The 22770-nt window shown below is 34.8% G+C and overlaps 1 protein-coding gene across 8 annotated transcripts in view; it reads left to right on the forward strand.

The window, feature by feature from the left end:
* The window catches only part of VPS13B (vacuolar protein sorting 13 homolog B), a 429893-nt gene that overhangs the window by 260924 nt on the left and 146199 nt on the right, over positions 1 to 22770 (forward strand). For all 8 annotated transcript variants that reach the window (XM_041470605.1, XM_041470603.1, XM_041470604.1 and 5 more), the window contains one exon: positions 15606 to 15809. In XM_041470605.1, coding sequence (XP_041326539.1) covers positions 15606 to 15809 — 204 coding nt within the window. The remainder of the gene's footprint in view (positions 1 to 15605; positions 15810 to 22770) is intronic.

The raw sequence follows: 22770 nt of genomic DNA on the forward strand, positions 1-22770 counted from the left end.
CAGTACGTCTGAAGAGTTTACTTATGAAAAGGTAGCTGTAGATTTCATTACTTTTTCATTTAAATTTTTATTAGCACACGCCTTTTCTTATTATAGCTTTCTCATTTTGGTAGTTTACTGTTTTTCACTGCTTAACTCTCAAACATTTGCAAATAGCAAAATAGCAGCAGTAGCTGCTATTTATCTTTATTTCAAGGAAATCCATCTTGAACATCCTTGTAATAATCATGTAATGTCCATTATTGGTTAGCAAAAATCTATCAGTAAAATAAGGAGTAATAAACATTTTTTTTTGTCTGTACTGATAGCGCTGGAGTGAAAGAAGGAAAAAAAGATTCAAGGAATTTATGAAAGAATCACATACGTAGCCAGCAGTCTGTGTGGAAATCTGTTTTTTCTTTCAAATGTGGTTTGGAAATTCAAATGCTTTTCAAAACTTTTCAACAGCACCCACATCTGTAAGCATCTTCTCTACAGAAATATTTTGACATGTTTATATTTGAAAAACTATACCTTGAAATTATTGTTCAAAAAGCCTGGATTTTCTATAACTTTATTATACGTAAAAAGATTACTTTTTGATATCTTCCTTTTCAAACCAAACAACAGTTTAAAAACTGTTCGGTTTTTGCATAGAAGTTAGCATTAATATAGCTAGATGTTTCCCAGATTATGGACCTAATATGCATAATTTCCTTTTGAGAGTTGATTATTTTACAAAGGTTCTATTAAGATTTATTTTCTATTTTACCTATTTTTGTTCTCAGTACGTCATTGGGATTTATCTGCTAGGCAAACAAAGAATTATCTTGTTTCTTAGAGTTTCTTCTTCTCTGAATGAAGGCATTAAAGATAATCAGTGAAAAAAATTTTATGAACATAGTTTTTGAGGGAAATGTGAGCTGCTTATTAAATGGTCCATATTTACCACAGGGAATTAGGAAAAGTATCAGCTTTAGTATGTTGTAAAATCACTACCGCAGTTTTTCACAAATTTCAAAGTGATTACAACTGCAGGGTGATGTTATATAGGACAAAACATTTAAGAGAAGAAATTATTAGTGTTTTAAAAAGCATGGATTTTATTCCATATAAATTGTGAAGTGGGATTGTGTTAGCATCCTTTTAAGTTCTCATCTATCTGTATTAAGGAAAAAAAATTGTAACAGCAAAGATTTTGAAATTGCTCACATAATTTATTTACTAGTTTTTTCAGCTTTTGAATGAGGATGATTTTATTTCTGAAGATTTTTTTTTTTAACAGGATTCTCTCTGCATATAATCTGAATATACAATCTTGTTTCTTTTTGCATTTAATAATCTTTAGAATTAGTAGTTGTTGAATTGGGGTGTAAATCAAAGTATTCATAGTAATTGCAATTTCTGAATACTTGTCTTTGCTATGGCACTTGATCACATGGTTTTTAGCATAAAATTGTCTAAAGACTGAGGAATATCATCTTTGTCTTCTGTAAGAATCCTATACTACTCTCTGGAGTAGGGTTTGGAAGTAAAGTCTTTTCCTCCTTTACATTTCTGTCTTCTTCTGTGTTTAGCAGAGAGGCAAAAAAAAAATCTGCTCAGACTTTTGCCCAGCAAAATATTCATATGTATGGATAGCATTACATGCAAACACCACTCCTAATTAGCATTGGCATGTTTAAAGCTATTGCAGCAGTTATTAATTTAAAACTCTCAGTGGAAACTAATTGTAAAATAACAGCTGGAACTGCCCATTTAGTTTCAGAAATGTGGCTTGCTAATTATCTAATACCAAAAGCTATTCAAAGCTAAATTTATGTTTGGAATTTGGCTTTAAAAATGTTCAGCTTTAACCTTGAAACTTGTTTTTACTTGAAATTTCCTTGTGAAATTTCAAGTAAAATCTTCAAATATATATCGTCAAAATAACTAATTTTCCTAAATATATAGATTTAAAATACATTTCCTTAAAATGTAAGAGTAAAAATAATTTCATAAGAAAATAATTTTTACAACTTTACTTTTGTCTTTAATTGATAAGTTTAATCACTGTGTTTTCCATACACATACCTACTTTATATTTTTTCTTTCACTGAGTAGCAAAGAACTTGATTCACACAATATGTTTTAATTTCTTTGTGCAGTTCCTCAGAGAAATGAAATTGAAATATACTTCATAGAAACACCCCTGTCAAAGAGCAGTGGCATTTTGTCATTTAAGCAACCATTTGTTGTTAATCAGGACTGCATTTTTGGAAACCTTATTAAATATGTTAGAGGGGAAAGAAAAACAAGTACATATTAAAGAATGAATTAAAGGAATAACCAATTAATTTAAACAGATCAAAGCTGAAACACATAGAATTTGATAAAGACATTTTTGAAGTCTAGTAATTCTTAAACAGTGCATTTATTAAAATATTTTAATATTAAAAAAACAGTGACCTTCCTCAATGATTTATTGTTACTTTTAACTTTGTTTTGAGGACTTAATATATATTTTATCTGCAATGCTCTTCCTTTCTGCTTCTGGCTTGGCTGAGGTGTTTGCATAACTGGATTCTTATCACTAGCTGCACCCTGTGTGATTTAGAACTAAATTGGGAATGGGTTTCCAGGCTCCCTTTAAACTGGATTGTGTGTTCAGGAATTTCTCAAGTTGGACAGTTTAGTTGTGAACGTAAGAGCCAGGCATCAAGGATGCATCTCTTCAAAAGGGAGTCTGCAACGTCTATGTACTTTATATGATTTACTGTAGCATGTGCTCCATTGCTTTCCTTTATTATGATGCCATCACTAAACAGGTTAAGGTCAGAAGTAAATAGCAACTTTAAAGTAAAACTTCCACAAGGGCATTGCTGTCTCTGCTTTCCTCATGTGCTATACTTTGTTCTGTCAAAAGATTTCTCAGCTGTGTGTGATCTTAACTACTGTATCTTCTGCAAAGTCAAGGTTAAGTTAGAGAAACACAGCAGACTGGACTCAGAGGTTCCTTGGTCTTCTGATACTGTCTCAAATAATGTTTTAACATAAATTAGTATTTTCTGTGTGGTGTATGCAGATCTTGCCATGTGAAATTCATACAGCCTCAGTTTTGAAATCTGTAATAGGTTTAAGGTGACTGAGTGGAGGAGAGATGAGGATTTCTTTCATTTGTACTGGTTTCAGACACTGTTTAACATGTTTTTTCCTTCTTCTTTTTTGCAAAAAAAACCCCTACAGTTCTGCTGTGATGAAGGCCAATCAAAATAAAATCAAACAAATTGTTTGGGTTTTTTTGTTCATTCTAATCCTTTTAAACTCTTTATTGTAGTCTAGATATGCGAATGCTTCATTTCCTAACTTCTTGCCTTGATATTTCCTAGTCCTAAGATTCTAAATACTTGTTATGTGTAGGGGTGATTTTTTCTTGAGACCTAAGGTTATTGCAGTTATTCTCATCTTTTCCCTAGGAAGCATAATTTCTTTTCCCTTTTTTTTCCCCTCTATGTTTGCACATTCTGACTGAACCCCTCAGAATTCTCATATCTTTTTCTCTTTAACCAGCACCAAAATCTACCTCCTTCATGGAGATCAAGTCTGTAACTGTTGGCTTCCCTTAACTATAATAATGCCCCTTTCTCCCATTTGAAAATATTTTCCAAACTGTTAATTCCTCCCTAAAGCAATGCTTGTTTTACCACAGGGGAGAGAAAACATGTCAGATATTTGAAGAGTTCTTTGAGTAGAGAGGTTTCTCACCATCCCATCCAAGCAAATCATGCCCTGTGAAGGTACTAAAGGGGTAAAGTGTGGCCCTGGGCTTCCTTGGGGCTGCCCAGAATGGGGTGAATGTCACGTCAGTTTTTTAACATTGCTTTGTCCATGGTTGTTGGGCAATGAGTTTTGTGCCCATTTAAATTGTAAATCCAAATTTGAACTCTTCTAAGATCTGCTTCTTCATGATGTTGCTGTTTGTACTTGTGTGTAAGGAACAGGCTGAGGGACCTGAAAGAAATAAAAAAGTCTTGGGGCCATCAGGCAATTGTTTTCAGTAAGGTTATTATCTTGAGCCTATTTATTGTGTTGGCACACAAGAATTAGCCCTGGCAAATAGCTGTGTATCAGCTTGGGCTTGGATCAGCTTCATCTGCCATGATGATCTGGGCTTTTGAAACAGCACAGAATTTGACACTGCGTACTAAGAATTTTTAAATAGTTCTCAGACTCAGCACTAACATTATTAAATAGACTGTAATAGTTTAAAAAGGCAAACAAGAAAGGGCACAGAGACAAAGAAAAAGCACATTAAATAACATTTAAAAATCCCAGAATAACTTTCACAGTTTATGTACTCAGCAACTTTAATGTAATGAAATTTTTTTCAGATAAAACTGGGAAATAAAAGGTAATCTGAAAGATGGAATTTTTTTTTATATGAGTTGTGTTTTGTGTTTTATGTTATAAAGCAACGTTATTGAAGGTTTTACATTTCTTCATGTTACATCCCTTTAATCTTTGTTTTTCCTGAACAAGTAGCTTTATATTGTGCCTGTTATTGTAAAATACAGGGGGGAATGAGGGGAGGTGTTTGGGTTTCTGTTAACATGGGAGAAAATAATTAGCTGGTTCTTAGAAATTAATGCCACCTTAAGAGCTGGAGTGGTTCCTCTGTATGAATTACTGAAGTAATGTTCCTTTGCTTTACACAAACTCCTTACAGTTTCTTCCCAGACTCTACTTCACTGATTCTTAAAATGTAGGCTCAAATTCGTATATCAAGGTTGCTTTTCTGTCCTATATACTGAAAATTAACATCTAAAGTCTCGGCTGCAGTAAATAATTTATTCTAAAAGAGCTGAGAAGAGCTTTTAAAACTTGTTATTCTGTACTGTTTTCTTCTTAACTGTTTGTGAGTAAATATAATTTCCATCAGCTCTGGTTTCAACAAATGCTTGTTGTTGAAAAGTATTTTCCAACAGCATATAAAGCAGATTTTTTTTTTCTTTGTAGCATTTTTAATTCTAGCAAGATCTCAAGGTAACTGTAATGCAAGTTGTGTGCTTCTGTTACTGAGAAAAGCATATCCCGTTTGTAATGAAACATTTGTTAACTTCTGTATACAGATTGTGGTTCATTCCGTAAATACTTGTGGGCTCTCTGATGTCCCTCACAGGGTTTTATCTATGACAAATTCATACCACAGTTCTTAAACTACATTTTGGATAGAAGATTTCTTTCTTTTGCAAGACTGTTTGCCAGTGTCTTTCATTTAATGCTTGTAAGTATTTCAACTTTGGTTTTCAATTATTTAACAAAAAGGATTATCAGAAATATACAGAATAGTAACATGTTATTTTAGCATATTTCTCTATGGGATACTCTTCCAGGCTCCCATGGCAAAATTAAATCCATGTTACTGTTACCCTGAGCAACTCAAATTTTGCTGTTTAAGTGAGCATGGTTCCTAGCTCTTAACTGACTTTTCCAATACAGTTTCACTTAGCTCAACCACCTTAAGTACAGTCAAAAGTCATACTTAACGTTTGTTATGTTTAAGGTCTTACTGTGCTATTAAACCTTATTATGCTGCAATAAAGAAAAAGAAGAAAAAAGAAATTAAAAAGCCATGTACAGTGGGTTTGTGTTGCATTTCTTTTTTTTTTTTTTTTTTTTGCTTAAGAAGAAAAATTTCCATCACTTCGTTTTAAGGGTTGGTTTGTAATCTTATGGGCTTTATTAGTTGTTGGACACAAAGATAAATGTACCATTCTTCAGCCTTTCAAAACATTTTTCATGCCCACTGATATTTTTGTTGCCAGGGTTTTGGTTTTTTCTGTGAGAAGGCAATGGCCAGCACTGGTATGTTAATGGCTAACACAAGTGCACATTGAGAGTAATAAAATACAGAGATAGTATCAGGCATCTCTGTTTCAGTGTAAATGATTGGCATAAATCACAGCTACTCCAGTTTTCTGGCTTGGTATTGTGTGTTCTTGAGCACTAAAAAATAAATGGGTGTGGAGGTGGTACAAATAGAACACAGGAGTATCTACAAGTAGATATGCTCTGTACTTGCAAGATAGGAACAGAAGAGGTTTGAACTCTTTCTGATAACCAAAATTTTGTAACTATTCAATAGTATTATTTAATCATTGTATGTGACAGTTCTTCAAGAAACAGGAACAAACTTGTAGATGAGCAAATCCAGCTGCAAAGCAAATTTGAAACTTTTTAAGGTTGGAAGTGTATAAATATGTGCATATATGTATTCAAGAAAAATACAGAGGAATTCAGTTCTGGCTTATCTTTTTTTAACCCACTGTATTCAGACAGCTTCATTGGTTGATTTTTCCATGTTTTTGGCATAGTAAAAAAAATGCCTGATATATTATGTAACTGCAAATGTTATTGAAATTGTTTTCTAAAAATAATTTTTAAAATCTAGGTTTTGTATTTTTTACACACTGCAGCTCATAACAGTGTATCTAATTATATTTACTAAACTGGACTCAAACTACAGATGATGGAATTTGCTGTTTCCCACATGGGCAGTGTGGTTTGTTTTGTTTTTTTGTTTTTGTTTTTTTTTTTTTGTGTTGGTATCTGTGCAGTGTCACTGCAATTTATTTTAGCTCCAGGCAGAAAAATAAAACTCTTAAGTTTTCTTTATAACCACCACCATTTAAATATTTGGGCTGCATCATGGAGTCACTGAACTACCTGACACTGGAATCTGTAGTCTTCATGGTCAGTATTGTGAGTACACAGGGATATTTTGAGTAGATTTGCATCTTTTTTGTTTCTCTCTTTGCCCTCCTTCAAATGTGTATTTAGAAATCAAACTGCCCTTCAATAAATTTTGTTAGGCGTAGATTCATACTGACTTAGGAGGAGCCAGTAGTCAGTTAATAGTCTAATGGGGTTTTAAGGAAGAAAATGTACTGGCTTTAACATGACAGGTAATGTATTTCATAATTACTATGGAGTGTGGTTTTATATCAGGAGAGTTTTCAAGGGATATTGAAATAGACAAAGTAGTGCCAGGAGTTCAGGAAGAAGAATTAAAGGAAGGTTATTTTTAATACTGTGTTATTGACGTATTTTACAATATCATATACAGTACTTTAGAAATAGTTCCATCTTGCCATTATGAATGTGATGATTCTATAAGAAGAAGAAGAAGAAAATACAAGTGGCATCTTGAGAAACTAATGTAATCAGTGCCAAAGATAAATGTGAATTGACTTGGAAAGTTAATTATTCCTGTTTTAGAGTAGTTTCTTGTATTGACCATGCTGTAAGCATTACCAATTGCAATAGACATGCTGAAAGTATGCATTAATACACATTGTTTAATGTGAAGGAAAAGCTGGTATTTATTTGTTTGTAATGTTCTTTTCTGCTTCAGATACAATTTGATTGATGTCCAGGTATGATTTTGATATACTGACACAGCAGCAAAAAAGAAATCCCATCCCACATCAGCTTATGAAACACACTGAGGACAGTTTGCCTTCCAGCCTGTTCGTTATACCAGGTTCTATTGCACCATTTAGAGAAATTCCACACATCAAATATGAAGGCTGTGTTCAGTGAAACTTCACCTAGGTATTTCCAGGTGAATTTATAGAACATCTGGAAAAACTGAGATATTGTACCACTTAGCTAGATTTATAAATTAAACCAAAGTGAAATTCAGGCTGAAAACAATGGGGAAATCACAAGATTATTTATCTTAGTCATATGGTAAAGCAAGTACACAAAAAATATTTTAAAATCTGAAATGAAAGATCCTTTGACTGCCAGGCAGCATTAAGTTTTGAGATGAAATTATTTCTACCACAAAACAAAAGCATAAAAGTCGTTGGGTTAATTGTATTTTGTCTTTTTTACTAGTCTCCTCTCCAAACTTCCACTATTTAGAGAAACTATATTCCACTTGTTTTTTTTCAAGGAACACTTGGCATCCAAAAATATCATACAGACCTTCCACTGCAATTGTGCATACTTATCATTTATACAGTCTGTCAAGTGTATATTTATACAGTGCTTCCTGAATTTGGGTGAGTGTTTCAAAAGTATAAAGAGATTCCTCAAACTGTCTAAACATTAAACAGTATAAAAATGAAAAACTGACTTTTAAAAGTTCAGACTTACTCATGCTATTATTTTTGCTGAGGAATTTCAACAATAAAATTATAGAAGTAATTAAACAGATGACATCTAAATGCACAGCTGCAATCTTCAGCTTTGTTTCATCTTACACTTTTTTTGAGAGAGACCAAAATGACTTCATAGTTTACTAATACTGTACCTTGTGGCCATAGGGTCACTGGTACTGTGTTCCAGAGACAACTCCAGAAGACAAGTGCACTGCAGAAGTTCTTCAGCTTCTTTGCAGGCAATTACTGTACTGCAGCCCTTATAGCAAGGGACTGCAAAGGACTACCAGACTTTGTCTGGTCACCTCACAGGATATGTAGAGAATTTTCTGCCCATGGGACTAAGGAAGGAAGCAAAGGGCCAAATTTTTTGGTGTGTGGTGTGCTGTAATTCCTTTCATGTGTTTAGTAGCTTTTATATGATCAGTGCCCTGCTACTATTCTTGACCTTGGTGTGGCCCAGTTCACTAAAATCTGGCCTTCCGAAATTGATAGCAAATGGAATTATAGTAGCACCCACCTGGCACCACCACTGTAATTAATGAGTGTGAGGGTGTATTGGGTTTTTTTCTCCATACAGGTATCTATTGGGTTTCAAAATAAAAATATTTAAGTAGGCACATAATTGAATAAATAAGTAGTATATAAATTTTTAAATTGCGGTCACTAATTTTTATCCGTGTTTTATAACTTCATATTCTCAGAATACTCTCAAAATGTTTTCTATGCAATTAGTTATAGTCACAAAATCATTTTGGCTTTATGTCCACAGTATAAATTGGTAGACTGTCAAAGAGGTTGATTTTGTCATTTAGAGATACATACTAAGCAAGTTTAGAGAGAAGAGGAATGAAGCCTGCCTCTCCTGTTTTCCTTTGGCATGTTCTAGCCTTACAAAGAAGGATGCATGTCCCAAAGGTTCTCGTGTACAGCATATGAGACCTTGCAGACTCTGCTCTTCTGCACATCCGTGCATCCTGTTAGACTTGTCACCTCAGTTCTAACCAAGACAGTGTTTCCTGCTCCTTTTGAGAGGGTGTCAGCCACACATGCAAAATAGGCACAAACCATTGACTTCTATTCACCAGATTTCTTCTTCTGTCTTCAAATCTCTCTTCTCTTGCATTATGATAGCTCAATGAATGTCAGTCCTTTTATAAAATGGTTTGGGATTAAATAAATACCTGTATGACTCAGTAGTTGCAGTTGATGAAACTGGTGAAATAGAGGACACACAGTGGTTAGAGAAATGTGGTTGTAATTTTAGTTTTTCATCTCTAAGCAATTAGTTTAAGAACTGAGGGATTTTTCTGTGTTGTCTCTTTTTAAGAAAAAGCTACAAAACAATTGTAAGGAAGGACCTGTCTGCTTCAGCTTGGCAAGAAAAAGCCGTGCTGAAAAATATTAGTAAAAGAAAATATTGTATTTGGATATTTTAGAAAAAGTTTGGTTATTACTATAATTCTTTTCTGTAGAAGAGTTATTGCTGCACAACTAGAAAAGTCTAGCAGCAGAGAGGGGATAACTCTGTGTTTCTAACTATGCCATCTACATGTCTCAAAAGTGACTATTTAATATCTAGGTTGGACATACCTAGGGGAAGTACTTGTATGTAGAGTACTGTGATGGCTTTGTTGAAGATCCTGAATACCTTCTCTTAATGTCACTCTGTCAGGAGCCATGATTGTCATAGTAGTAGGTTCTGGACTGTGCTTGAAGTATCTAGAAGTTGGGAGTGAATTCAAATAGTAGAATTCAAACACCTTTTTCATGGTTGAATTTTCTAAACGTGTATCTAACTCATCCTTATTCCAGACTCTGACACAGAGGAGACTAAAAGATATGTTAACAACAGTCAACTAAAATCTTTTATATGATTACCTGTTCTAAATGAGAATGAGTGTAGATGGTTGGTTCTATACACCCAGGTGCTTTTTTTTCACCAAGCTTTTTGGCACTCATGTATTGGATCCTTTTTTAGGGCATGCTTATCCATAATTGGGGTTTTTTTTGTTGTTGTTGTTTTATGTTTTGGTTTCGGGTTTTTTTTTTGGTTTTGGGGTTTTTTTGTGTGTGTGATTTAAAAGTACTGTGTTCCCACATGGAATCCATTGTGTTACCTAATAATCTTTATAGCTATTTGTTGTTGTATCCTCTGCTTTAGCTTTTTTTAACACTTATACCTGTTCCTCTCTTCTCAGTGGTACTTATCTCTGTAGGTATACAGAGCTAGAAGTCAGAAATTTATCCAACATTAATTTGAAAAAGAGGACTTGTTACTTGTTACACTTATATTTTTGCATACCTGTAGCAATTGTTTGAAGTCAATCAGAAGAAAATTTTGCATATGTTTCAGTTACTGGCCTTTTCTTTTTTCAGCACTAAATGTACGAGTAATCTACCTCTCAGCTGATTTATGCCTGTGTACAAAAATGATGAACACTACAAATCATTATAAAGTTATAATTTATGAGTGTTGCTGACTACAAAACATTTTCAGTTAGAATGCAATTAATAACATTTTCCTTTGCATTAGGATGTGATGTATTTGTCCACTAGGTAAATGTTAAGAAGGGGTCGGTCATTTTTGTTTTGTTCACGGGCTACCACTGATGTTTTCTTTTTACAAAATTCCTACACATATGAAGATGAACCCAGGCACTTAAACCACCCTGACTTAGAGGACATCTGCCATCTGTTATCTTCTGTAGATAATATTGATGTATCTGGCTGTGCAGATCACAACTCTAGGGCTAATCAGACAGAATGCAGTTTTCATTGTTAAACAGATTCCTGTAATCAATAGTATCACTTGCTAATCATAAAGGCATTAAGCAAAGTAGCCTTGCTGTACTCACTTTATATTTTCATTTAATAAAACATTGCTGGTACCCAGTCCAGAGTATGCTGCCAGCAATTATGGAGATGGGACAGTAGTTGTGTTATTCTGAGACTGAGCTGGAGAGGGGAGGAGGAGCAGCTGCCAACAAAACCAGTCATGTGTGGCATGGTTCCTGGGGAAAAGAGGCAGAGACAGTGAGAATTGGAGTTTACTGCTGATGGCATTTGAAAGCCTGCTCTACTGATCCACACTAAAATAAATTGTTTCCAACATGCTGGCTGTCATAAAACACTGTTTGTTACACCACAAGTCTCCCTACAGACAGATTGCAGGGTGGGAAAGCAGAGGTGAGGTTACCCTTGTCCTGGAAGACGTGTGTATCACTCAGTATGGCAGAATATGTACCCAGGATCATGTGAGGATCTTCTCTTCTTGCCTAAAAATGTCTCCTTCTCTCTTCTTGCAACACTAAAGCATTCTTCTTTTCTTTAATTTCAGCCTTAGTGCCCTGATTTTATGATTCCTCCTCTTGCCAATTGTTGTGCTCTCCTGTTCTTTCTGCTTAACTTCTCATTCTTCTTTCCATCTTCCTCACGAATACGAGGACGAATACGAAAACAAAGTGTTTTTAATAACTCCAAATTTAGGCACATACAGGACTTCCATCATAAGAAGTCATGCTATAGGGTGTTTTTTTATTCTAGTACTAAGATCATGTCTCTATATTTGTGTGATGTTGGGGAAGTTCTGTTTCTCTCCAAAGGGCTCAAGTGTTAACTTCTGTGACAAAAAGACATCTTTTATACCATTTGGTATAATTAAAAAAAAAAAGAAAAAGTAGTTGCCTTTACTTGAAAAGCTGATTCCTGTCTGAGGTTTTACTTATAGAAGCTCAGCATTCTCAAAGGCCAGTGTTGTTGTCATAGATTCTCTCGGTTTACCACATTTTTGTTCTGTGCTCTTCTTAACACCTGTAGCATCTCATTCCAGATGGAGTCCATGGTGTCCCTAAGAAACACATGCTTCAGTTTCCCTGTTTGGTACAATGCATTCAGTGGCTTTGTCAAGGAGGAAACTTTATTGAATTGGGCTGGGGAAAGGCAGTGAAGGTGCACTAGGTCAGTCATGAATACTGCTGTGATTTCTACAGTGGTCAGTCACATCTCATGCATAGGTGAGGGACTTTCAGACTACATCTGGCCTGGGACTTCACAAGCTTGAGCAGAAGAGGAAGGGGTCCTTTTACATATATGCCATAGGTTATTATGTATTTATCCAAGCTTACTTTCTGTTTTCTTTTTAAATTATGATAGGAAGGATCTTTTACCACCAGGCAAAACCTTTAATAATTGAAATTTGGGTAGATAGGTTTGTTATCTCTGTACATGGAAGCAGAAATCAGTTCACACAGAAATGCAGTAAGTACTAATAAAAATTAGCTGTTGTGTGTAAAGCCTGCAAATATTTCTTAATTATTACATAATGTGTAGTCTTTAACTGCCATTTTCCTGGCTTGGTTATCTTTTTGTAGGTCTCAGATGAGCTGTAAGTGAATAAATTTAACTTCTTTATTGTGGGTCTCAGAATTATGCTTATTCAGCAGCATGTAGTAACTGATTCAACATGATCTGCTTCTTAAATAAACATACAAAAAGCCTGACCCACACTAAATCAATTTAAAAAAAAAGAAAAACTTTAAACCTGTGTTTCCTGTTACATGCTTATGGTTGTCTTTGACTACTTGTGATCTTGCGGTATTGTTGACCAACTGTTGTATTCTGCACCACCTGCCCAAAGATTAGATGAAATAGTTGTTTTCAGAACAGGGAAGCAATTAAAGTTGTAACCCCTACAGTGCATTTCAGCTGATAAAACATCACTTATGCTGGAGATGGAGAAGTCATGAATTTGGCTTACTCTGTTTTCCTGTATTTATTTGCTGCAGGGATTTTAAAGGGTTCAGAGTTCATAAAAAGCGTGTGTACTTAAGATTAGGCTAGGTTTGCTGTGGTTTAACATACCTTCATCCTTCTAGGAAGCATAAAACTAATAAATTGGAGGCATAATTAGGAAAATTGTTGATATGGAAAACAAAAAATGAGTGCTTATGTAAATCACTATGTAAATTGTTGATATGGGAAACTAGAAATGAGGACTTATGTAAATGCCTGTATGTATAACTTATTTGGGAAAAGGTTATATTTTGATCCTTTTATAAAACTGGCATGATGCAATTTCTGAAAGCCATAATGAGCTTCATCAAAACATCAAGGCATTAATTACTAATCCTTGTATTTTACATGTGTGTGTAAAATATGTGTTTCTTGAAGTGGGTTATCTATAGAAACACAGTATGCTTGGATTTCAAAAGTGTATCTGAAGGATCAGAAGAAGAGTTTTGTGTTATATATAGGAGATTGTTAGTAGTATGGTAATGCAAATATGAACTTTTGTATCAGCATGAAAATATTGAAGCTGAAAATATTAGGCTGTAATATCCCAAAGTGCATTAAAAAAAGATGCAGCAGACAAATTTGATACCAGCAACACAATACACTCATACCTTGTCTTTAAATAATGCCCTTGTCTATTTTGCTACACCTAAAGATTTTTGCCAAAGAGTGATTTTGTTGTGGTTTATGTTTAAATAAGTAAATTTGTGAGGGTAAGAAAGGCAGTCAGTTTCAGATTAGTACATACAGACACATTGTGCTTGAGGAATTTGGTTCCCAAGGTCATGGTTATGCTGAATGAGTCTAAGGAATATCTAGGTAAGCCTACTGCAAGTTATCAAGCTGCTCATAAAAGAAGAAATGAGAAATGCTCATTGTGAAGTAAAGGGGAGAGCAATCCATTATGCACATCAATCATGGTATCATACTCTGTTTTATATATGCAAGCAAATTTCCCAAAATATGTAATTCAGTGCTTTAAATAATATTTCACAAAACAAATATTCCAGTATTTACTTGTATTAGACAAAGTATGAAAATATACATTGGATCATACAACAATCTACTGTGGTGGGTTTAAAAAAAACCGAAAAACTGCATTCATATTGATGAAATAATGCCTTAGAAAGAATAATAAAAGGCACAGTGGTTGTGGTTAGGTCTCTCTGTGTGGAAAGTTGACAAACACATTCTTAAGTTTTAAGAAACCACATTTAATTTTGAAATACCACTACTGACATAACAGATTTTCAGTGTGTTTCTACTAAGCACTTAGAAAGTTATAGGGACTACTGAACAATGCCATCACACTGCCTCACCAGGAATGACTTGATCAAAATGGCTTTCCTGTCATCCACATGCCTCTGTGGGTACATATGATTAATTACTTAATTTTCTTAATTGCTAACATACTCCATTGGTGACAATGGCAGTGTATTAGCAGTTTCAACTGTTACTTGGATTTGGGCAGCACTAGGATTGCACTCTGAAACAGATTGCATACCTACAGTTTGCATACCTGTCCTCCTGAGTCTGCAGTTTGGGATGTGCTACTTTAGTAGTTATTAATGTTTAGATTATTAGCATCAAATTCATACAAATTGCAGAACTCTTTATTTCTCTGTGAAGATAGCAGCTGTATACTAAATAATATTGGCCCAAGACCTTGAACAGAACAATAGATTGGATGTCATACGCAGATAAGGAGCTTAAGCTTCAAGGCAAATGTATGAAATCAATAAAAATAAACTACAATCTGTGATCATAGATTGAAGGGGAAAAAAGTTAAGATCCCCTTGCTCCCTCATTTTGAAAAGCAGCAATAATATAATGGTGAATTTTTGTTATCATATCAAATGAGCAGTGCACAGAAGGCTGTATTTTCCCAGTATGGAAAGGGCAAGATAATTTTCTTAGTATTTCCCAGTGCTTTTTAGCAGAAGATGAATGGCAGTAGAAGATTCTACTGTTACTGGTCACAGGTAAAATTGAATGGTCTCAGCAGCCCCCACTCATTGAATAGCTTGTTTTGTTGAAGTTGAGTCTGACTGTTTCCAAAACTCAGCTCAAGACTGAAGTACTTTGTAAAATCGAATGTCATAGACTTTAAAGGAATCCACGAGGAATGTGGTTCACTCAAAAATGCTTTTTTCTCACTTGTTAGAAGAATTTTATTTGAAAAACTCTGTGCTGAAATACAGTGGTAAAAGGATTGAATTGTTTTTCCATCATCTTGGAATGTTCTTTTTAATTTTTGTTCTTTGATGAATTTGAACAGTGGGACAGTTGGTTATACTTCGTGGTTAGACTGGTGTGTAGCTGTTCTTTTTGAGGACTTGAATGTGACATCCTGTATCCATCCAGGAGACATGAATCAGTCCTGCTTCCCCACAAGGCTGCTCATATTGGTCTGATTGGAAGTGCAATGAAATCGATGCACTGATCTCATACCAACTTTGGTACATCTGGCTAAATTTAGGAATATGTTGATTTGCAGATCTCCCATTGAATTCCATAGGAAAGAGGCAGATACATATTTTTGAAGATTTGAAATGAAAATAATTCTTAAGGGAGACAAAAATGGTGAAATTGGTACCTTCATTTTGTTAATTTGGATCTGAACAAATATCTGATTGGTCTGATTTTGACCTTTGGTGATTTCTTTTCCTTTCTTTGACATTACAGGAGAGCACTAAATCTAGGAATTCTTCGAGACCCTGGATCAGAGGTTGAAGACAGACAATATCAAATAGATCTTCAATCTATCAACATCGGTACTGCGTATTGGAATCAGTTGAAACCAGAGAAGGAAAATGGGAAAGGAGGGGTTTTGACAGAGACTGAGAGAAATTCTCAAAATCCAGCACTTGAATGGAACATGGCCAGTAGGTAGGGATTTTTTTGAAGACTTAATCTTTTCTGAAAATACGTAGCATAAACATTGCAAAGAGCATGCACAGTGTACCTGAATTAAATAATCCAATACTGGTTTTGCTTTACATTACAAGCACATTTCCCTGGAGTTTTAGATTACACATTTGAAATGCATATTACTGTTTTTGTTACACTGTAGTTACTGTCTAGTTACTGTGTGCTTTGCTTCCATTATAAGCTCTTCTCCAAGTGACTTACTGTCCCTCCATAAAAATAACTCCAGGTCTGAGACTTCAACTTGTCAGTCTCTATCAGCAATGGGAGTTTCTGTTTTGGGGTTTTTTGGGTGTAGAGTGTGTTTTGGTGGTGGTGGTGTATTTTTTTTCTTTTTTTTCTAAACTTCTTTTGTTTGTATTTTTACAAAGCTTGAGTTAAACCAGCTTAGACATTTCTAAATTAGAGAGGGATAAAGTAGAACTTTTCCAATTGATTCTGAACTGGTTTTTGCACTTCTGTAACTAAAACCAGATGAATTTTGAGAATTAGATATTTCAGCTAAGTTTCCTTTATTGAGTATTGTATATGTGCACACAAAGCCCCACCCTCTGGTTAAACAGGGTTGAAAGACAAAGCATGCATACACTTGCCTGCTGTTTTAAATTCTGACGTTTTCAAATATAAAATTGGAGGGATTAATTGGTAATTTGTGAAAAATTTAAATATTTATTTTGGTTTTAATATACTTTTTTATACTTAAAAAGTCATGCAAGTAGTTTGACACTAAATTTTACAGACTGTGTAGCAGATTCCAGTTTTCGAACTGGCAGGAATAACGTCTGATGGCCAAGAGCAAGCTTTCAAAAGTAATTTTGTGGATTTAGAAGCATTTCTGTTAGTAAATGCCTCTTTGTCAATACATTTAGCTATTTATTTTCATATAAAACTCCTTTCTATCTAATTCATGCAGAAACAATCTGATTTTTATGAAATGTGTGCATAATTTTATGGTTCCTAAAGTGTAATTCCTATCTCCATTTAGGCATGAGTTCCTAAAAATGATACAGAAAAACAGGCAGAATCATCCGGAAATAACTACTTCTGGTTTAATTTTCAGAAAAATGGGAGATTCTTCTCAGATTTTTCTAAAAGTAACGCAAGTTGTAGCAAAGGCTGCATGAGGATGGCACACAGACTGAGCTTTGTAAGTGATGTATTGATGGAAGGCCAAGAGGGCAGATAAGCTCACTCTGGAGGAGAGCATGCAGGAAAAAGATGTGGTCAATAATAAATTCCAGTTTATCATTGAAAAACAGAGGGCAGGAAAAACAGCTCTAACCAAAGAAATTATAAAATTACAAAGAGTCACAGGAGTGCAGATAAAAATTTTAACACAGACATATATATATAAGGTATAAGATCATGTGGTTCTTTACTGTCTTTAACGATTTAGCTTTTTAACTCATATAATTCCATAGAGGTTTTTAATTTTAAATTCCTAGCCTTGAAAAATGTGTATGACTTTCTAGTTGGGCCTTGATGTTGGACAAGTTCATTGTGAGGTTCTTTGTCCCAAAATTCCACATCCACTGCAATATCTTGAAAAATAAGATTACGTTCATTTCCAAAGGACTTGCAGCCAATTTGCAACTTAAGCTAACATAGTAAAACCAGCCACTGAGAGGTTGGCTTTCCTTTTCCTTGCCATTGGTGACTGAAATCCTACTGCCTGAGCTTTATGGTTATAGATTCAGATAGGAAATTGGGTGGGATTCCTGAAAAGCTAGTAGGACAAGGGAAGCAGCTGTTACAGACAATAATGAGTTCTCTTTTTGGTTTTTCTTCCTGTTACTGTTTGGACATTCTTCCTCAGCGGACTTCCAAAATGAAGTTTTATTAGAATACAAATAAGTATGTTTGGTTTAAAATTGCTTTTGAATGAATCTTCTACCTAGGTTTTAATTTGGAACAGTTGTAATTAAATGCATTAGATTTTCCTTTGTGGTGTGCAATTACAAAATTTTAATTCCAGCTTGTTTTCAAGAAAAAGTATGAATGCTTTCTTACCTTTTTGGTTTTAAATTTTACATATTTACTAAAGCTTTTTCAGGATCTTTGCATTTTTTCTTTTTAGTTATCACTCAGTTTTGCTGTATCTGGGTTTATTTTATGACCTGTGGAAGTGATGTGTTGAGAACTGGGAGAACCTGCGCTGAGCTCTGCCATCCACGGCGCTATTTTAGCATGCACCAAGAGGGCGGCTGCTGGAAGTTTTATGTGGTGCTTACTGTTTCCAGGGTTAATTTTATCTTAATATTTACTGGAAATACCACAAAAGCTTTATGCCTTAATCTAATTTTGATACCATTTGTTAGATTTCTTTAAGTTTCTTAGATACGTTAAACCTGGAACATAATTAATGATTTTTGCTGAGTTATTTCAGGGTTAATTTCTTTGTTTGGTTTTACTATACTTCTGTTTATTCTTACCCAGTGCTGTGGTATATTAGGATCACTGGGTTTAAAGATTCTTCTTTGGAATCTGTTTCCCTCATTTTTGTAATACTTTAATGCTATGTGAGGCAGTATAGAATCCAACCTATTCCCAGGTTTTTCATAGTTACTTTACAGAAAACTTCAGCATAGATACCAGCCATTCCTTTTCCATTCCCATCTTTAAAAGCATTATTGGATTATTTAAAAATAAAACTGCAGAAATTTTTAAACAAATTACGTTGTAATTTAATCTACAATTTAAATTTGGCCTAATTTTAAAAGTTTGCATGAAAACCAACCCATTGTAAGTCGGAGATCTATGGATATCACACAAACAAGTATCTGAAGCTTTTGACATAATTTATCATTTAAATACTTTTGCAATCTTTACTCTGAAAGTAAATCCTTTGAGTTTTCACACCACCTTTTCCAGAGCTCAGTTCTTCTAGTACTTAATGTGTTAAGGGGTTGATTTCCACACAACCCCCGCAACCTTTACACCGCAGTTTGGAAAGCAAGCTGTCGTACTCTAAGGCTAACTTGTTGAATTCTTGCAGTTGTTTAGTGTAATATTCTTCAAGAGGGGCTACAGTGAAATGCTGGTGTGATCCCTCCTGTGTCTCTGCAGGTCATGCCAAGGAGAATGGGGGGAACTGGAACTCTCTGGTAGGGTGGATGCAGTCTTGCAGAAAAAACTGTCGAGATGCTGTGCTGTACTGAGGATCAGGGATCATAACTCTTTCCATTATGAAATGTTTATACTTCACCATGGATGTTATAAAAAGCTCCCTAATGGTGTAATATATAAAAAGAATACTGGAAACAGTCAGACAGTTCTAATAAGGTTATGTACAAATGAAACCTGTCCACATTTATTCCCTTTACCAAACAGCATGTGGGGAGCTGGGAGTACTTAACCGAAAGAAGTTTTCTTGATTGAAAACTGCTTTTTCAGCTTGCAGATCTCCTCCTCCCTCTCCCTCCACTCAATGGAAAAAACAACAGCCCTGAAGGAAATAAAGAAATATATCCTCTCTTGAGGCCTCGCCCCCATCCCTGTGCAATCCTTCTACAGCTCCCAGCAGCAACTTCTGCTTCCTGCAGCCTGAATAAACTTTGTTTAAAAAAAATAATAATTGAGCTTAAACGCATTACTTCTCTGTGTGGTAATGAATTGAGTGTGGCAATATACTGCATTACAGTTTTGTCCTTGGCATACCACCATCTGGAACAGCTCTCATGGAGTACATCAGGGAGCCAATGATCTGTTGTACAAAACTGAACAAAATACCACTTCGAGGATCCTCTGAAAGGTTTCCTGCAGATTTTTCTTTGAATAGTTTTCATTTCCATGCTTTTTTGGAAAGTTCTTGGCAGCTTGCCAAGTTCTAATGAGAAAGATCAGAAAAAAATTGATCTCTAGATCTTTGTGTAAGGAAGTAAGGGCATTCCCCTTGAATCTTTTGGAATAAAACGCAATACATTTTTTTCAGTAATTTATTTTAATTGTTGTCTTTTGTGGTACCTTAAGTTGTGCTTGTATTCATATTGTACAAAGCCTTTCTCAATAAGAGGGGTATTTTATTTTTTATGTTAATCCACAGCAAAGAAATGCTGCACACCATTCTTCCTAAGACAGAAGTTAGCTTTACTGAGGTCTTATAATACAAAAATAGTAATTCTTTACAGCCAAGTAGTGTACACTTCTTTATTTTCTAATTTTGGTTATTAGATGGTCCTCAAAATGTTGCTATGATATTTTACTGCCATGTGACATGTCTTTGCAACACCTCAGAAAGCTGAAAGGGTGTGAATTAGTCATTAGTAGTTAGATATCTTAATACATTTGTATATCAGGGTTTAGCTGATTTTAACAGCTACATGGGAAGCCTGCAAGAGAAAATTCTTTCATAAGTCTCAAGTTAACATGCTGTCTTAAATAACATCTTTTGACATTTTACATGCCTCAAGACTACTAGAGAACACTTTGACTATGTGGCCTATTTCATGCTAATATGTTTTTTTCTTTTTCACATCACAAAATTCTCCATGAGGACTCATCCTTCTATAGCTAGTGAAATTACATGATGCAAATGTGCTTTTGATTGTTGTTCATGTATTGAATGTATACAAGTTTCTCCTTGACTTAGTGAATTTTTAAGTATATAGTGAATTTATAGGTATATAGTATATATCAAATTCTAGATTCCATAAGATATTATTAAGAAAAAAATGCAATTAATAAAAAGTAAACATTTCCAAATTTCACATCTAGGTTATGTTCAGCTATTACTGGCCTGTTTTCTGTTTGTTTTGCTTAGTGTTTTCCACGTCAGAGTCATAATAGTAGGACTTAGTCCTACTTGTGCATTTTCTCAGCTTATCCAGTCTCACATCATCGCTTCTCCTTAATTAGAGCAACATCATCTCTTTGGCAGTCCTTCCTCTTTGTATAAATTCAACGTGCTTCTGACTGGATATAATCAAATACTGATGATTTGATTTGGTGTAATCAAATGTTGCTCCCATTGCTAAATTCTGTTCTTCACATTTTTTTCTCTCTTCTTCCCACAACATTCTTTGTCATATTAATCATTAGATGTCTTTGCTTTCACAGTACTTCCAGACCCCCTGTCTATCCATTTCCCTTTTCATGTCTTCTTTCATTTGCTTTGACTCATCTACACTCCCTGCTCATCAGACCTCTTCATGTCGCTTTCCAAGACTGACGCGTTCAGTGTTTCGAAGAGGCACTGCCTTGCTCACCCCTGTGTGTTATAAAGGTGTTTGCTGTGAACATTCACACTGTTACTGCAATGCTTTATTCGAAATCCTTCAAAAAAATTAATTTCTGTTATAGTATAATATAAAAACCATAAGACAGGTTGCCACTGTATGGACATTGTTACCTATGCTGCTGTTAGTATTTTACTTACAGTTCCCTGTCCGTGGGTATGTTTTTTCTTATACTTAAATTGTAAGCCTTTGAGGACAGAGACCATTTTTGTCCTGTATTTTTGCAATGTGGATCTGTGGTGCATAATCAGGGTTTGTGTTATTGTGCAGATAAAGCCCAGATTCTGCACTAAGGCACCTCCAAACCTTATCACAGTTGCTTAACTGCCTTGTTCCTTTGCGTTAGCATATGGTCTTTCAAATGCACTTACTTTTAAGTGTAGATGATCAACTGCTTTAACATCTTTAAAATACTAGCTTTTCCTTTTTTTTCCAAGACAAATATATAACAGATGCATAAATGAACCAGGGAATGAATGTGCTGCAGACATAGAGCCATCATTACGCTCTTCACAATCAAGTTTTTTCATAAGCTCATGTGGCGTACACCTGTGTTAAGTTAGCCTTGCACTTAGGTGCAGTGTGGAAGACTCAATAATTCAAAGTGGAATTTGTTTCTTTGTTCCTTTTGTACTCTTTCTCATATCCTCTCCCTTCATTATTTACTGTGCTCTGTTTGCCTTCTGTTTGTACTTACAATTATTTTCCTAATACTTGATTTGGGTGAGGTTCAAATTCACCCACAAGAAATTCAGAAAGTAGTAAGTAGAGCCGGACAGCTATAGAACATAAGGATGATTTTAAAAATAAAATAAAATAAAACAGTAATCAATATGTATTACCAAAAATGTCCTTTAAGATGCAGTGTACTGGGTAGCTACTAGGATAAAATATGAAAATTAAGATATGGGAATATGCATAAGCTGAAAAATAATTTGATCAGTGATTGAAGAGAGCAAATTGAGGGTTTGAAGTTCAAAAATAACTTGCTTTACAGCTCTGTTTTATATATTAAAATCATACTTACTAGCATTTCAAGAAACTCCAAGTTTTCTAGTATAGTTATAGCTGCAAGTTCTTTCATAGAATTGTTCTACTATTTAGCTCTTTCATTGTCCTGAAAGAAAAAGGTGTTTCTTTCTCATGCATTGAGAAGGGGAAGTAGGAACTGGGTAGAAAATAATTTAGTTTGAAGCTAAAATGGAGGTGGTGGCAGGGAGAGAAACAATTGTAGAACTCCAAAATGTAAGACCATTTTCTCAAGTTGAAGACGTTCACTAGCCACTAACAAGTCTGATTTCTAATTTGGGGATCTAATGAGACTAACCTTGTTCTAAAAGCTATCATCAGAGCTCAACAGAGATATAGCTACCAAAATGTTAAAGCTTTTGAGGTAAGATGGTAGTTTTCTCCACTCACTAATAGGCTTATTCTTAAGCTGCACACTTCTTATGGTAGCGTGCAGCCCTCTCAGCAGTGAGGGCCATTTGAGGCAAAAGTTTATTTGCGCTGTGATCTGCCAGTACTATCTCTGTGGCATCTGCTCTTCTGTATACTGTTGTCCTAAATAAATTTAAAAGCTTTAAGGCCTACCTCCACTGTATAATTTATATTCCCTTATAGATTGCCATCCCTTCTACGTGTTTTGAGGACACTTAAAAAAATTATTTGTAGAATTTGAAGCATCA

This window comes from Pyrgilauda ruficollis, unplaced genomic scaffold, assembly GCF_017590135.1.
Source record: "Pyrgilauda ruficollis isolate IOZ18807 unplaced genomic scaffold, ASM1759013v1 scaffold25, whole genome shotgun sequence".
In the NCBI taxonomy this organism is placed as follows: Eukaryota; Metazoa; Chordata; class Aves; order Passeriformes; family Passeridae; genus Pyrgilauda; species Pyrgilauda ruficollis.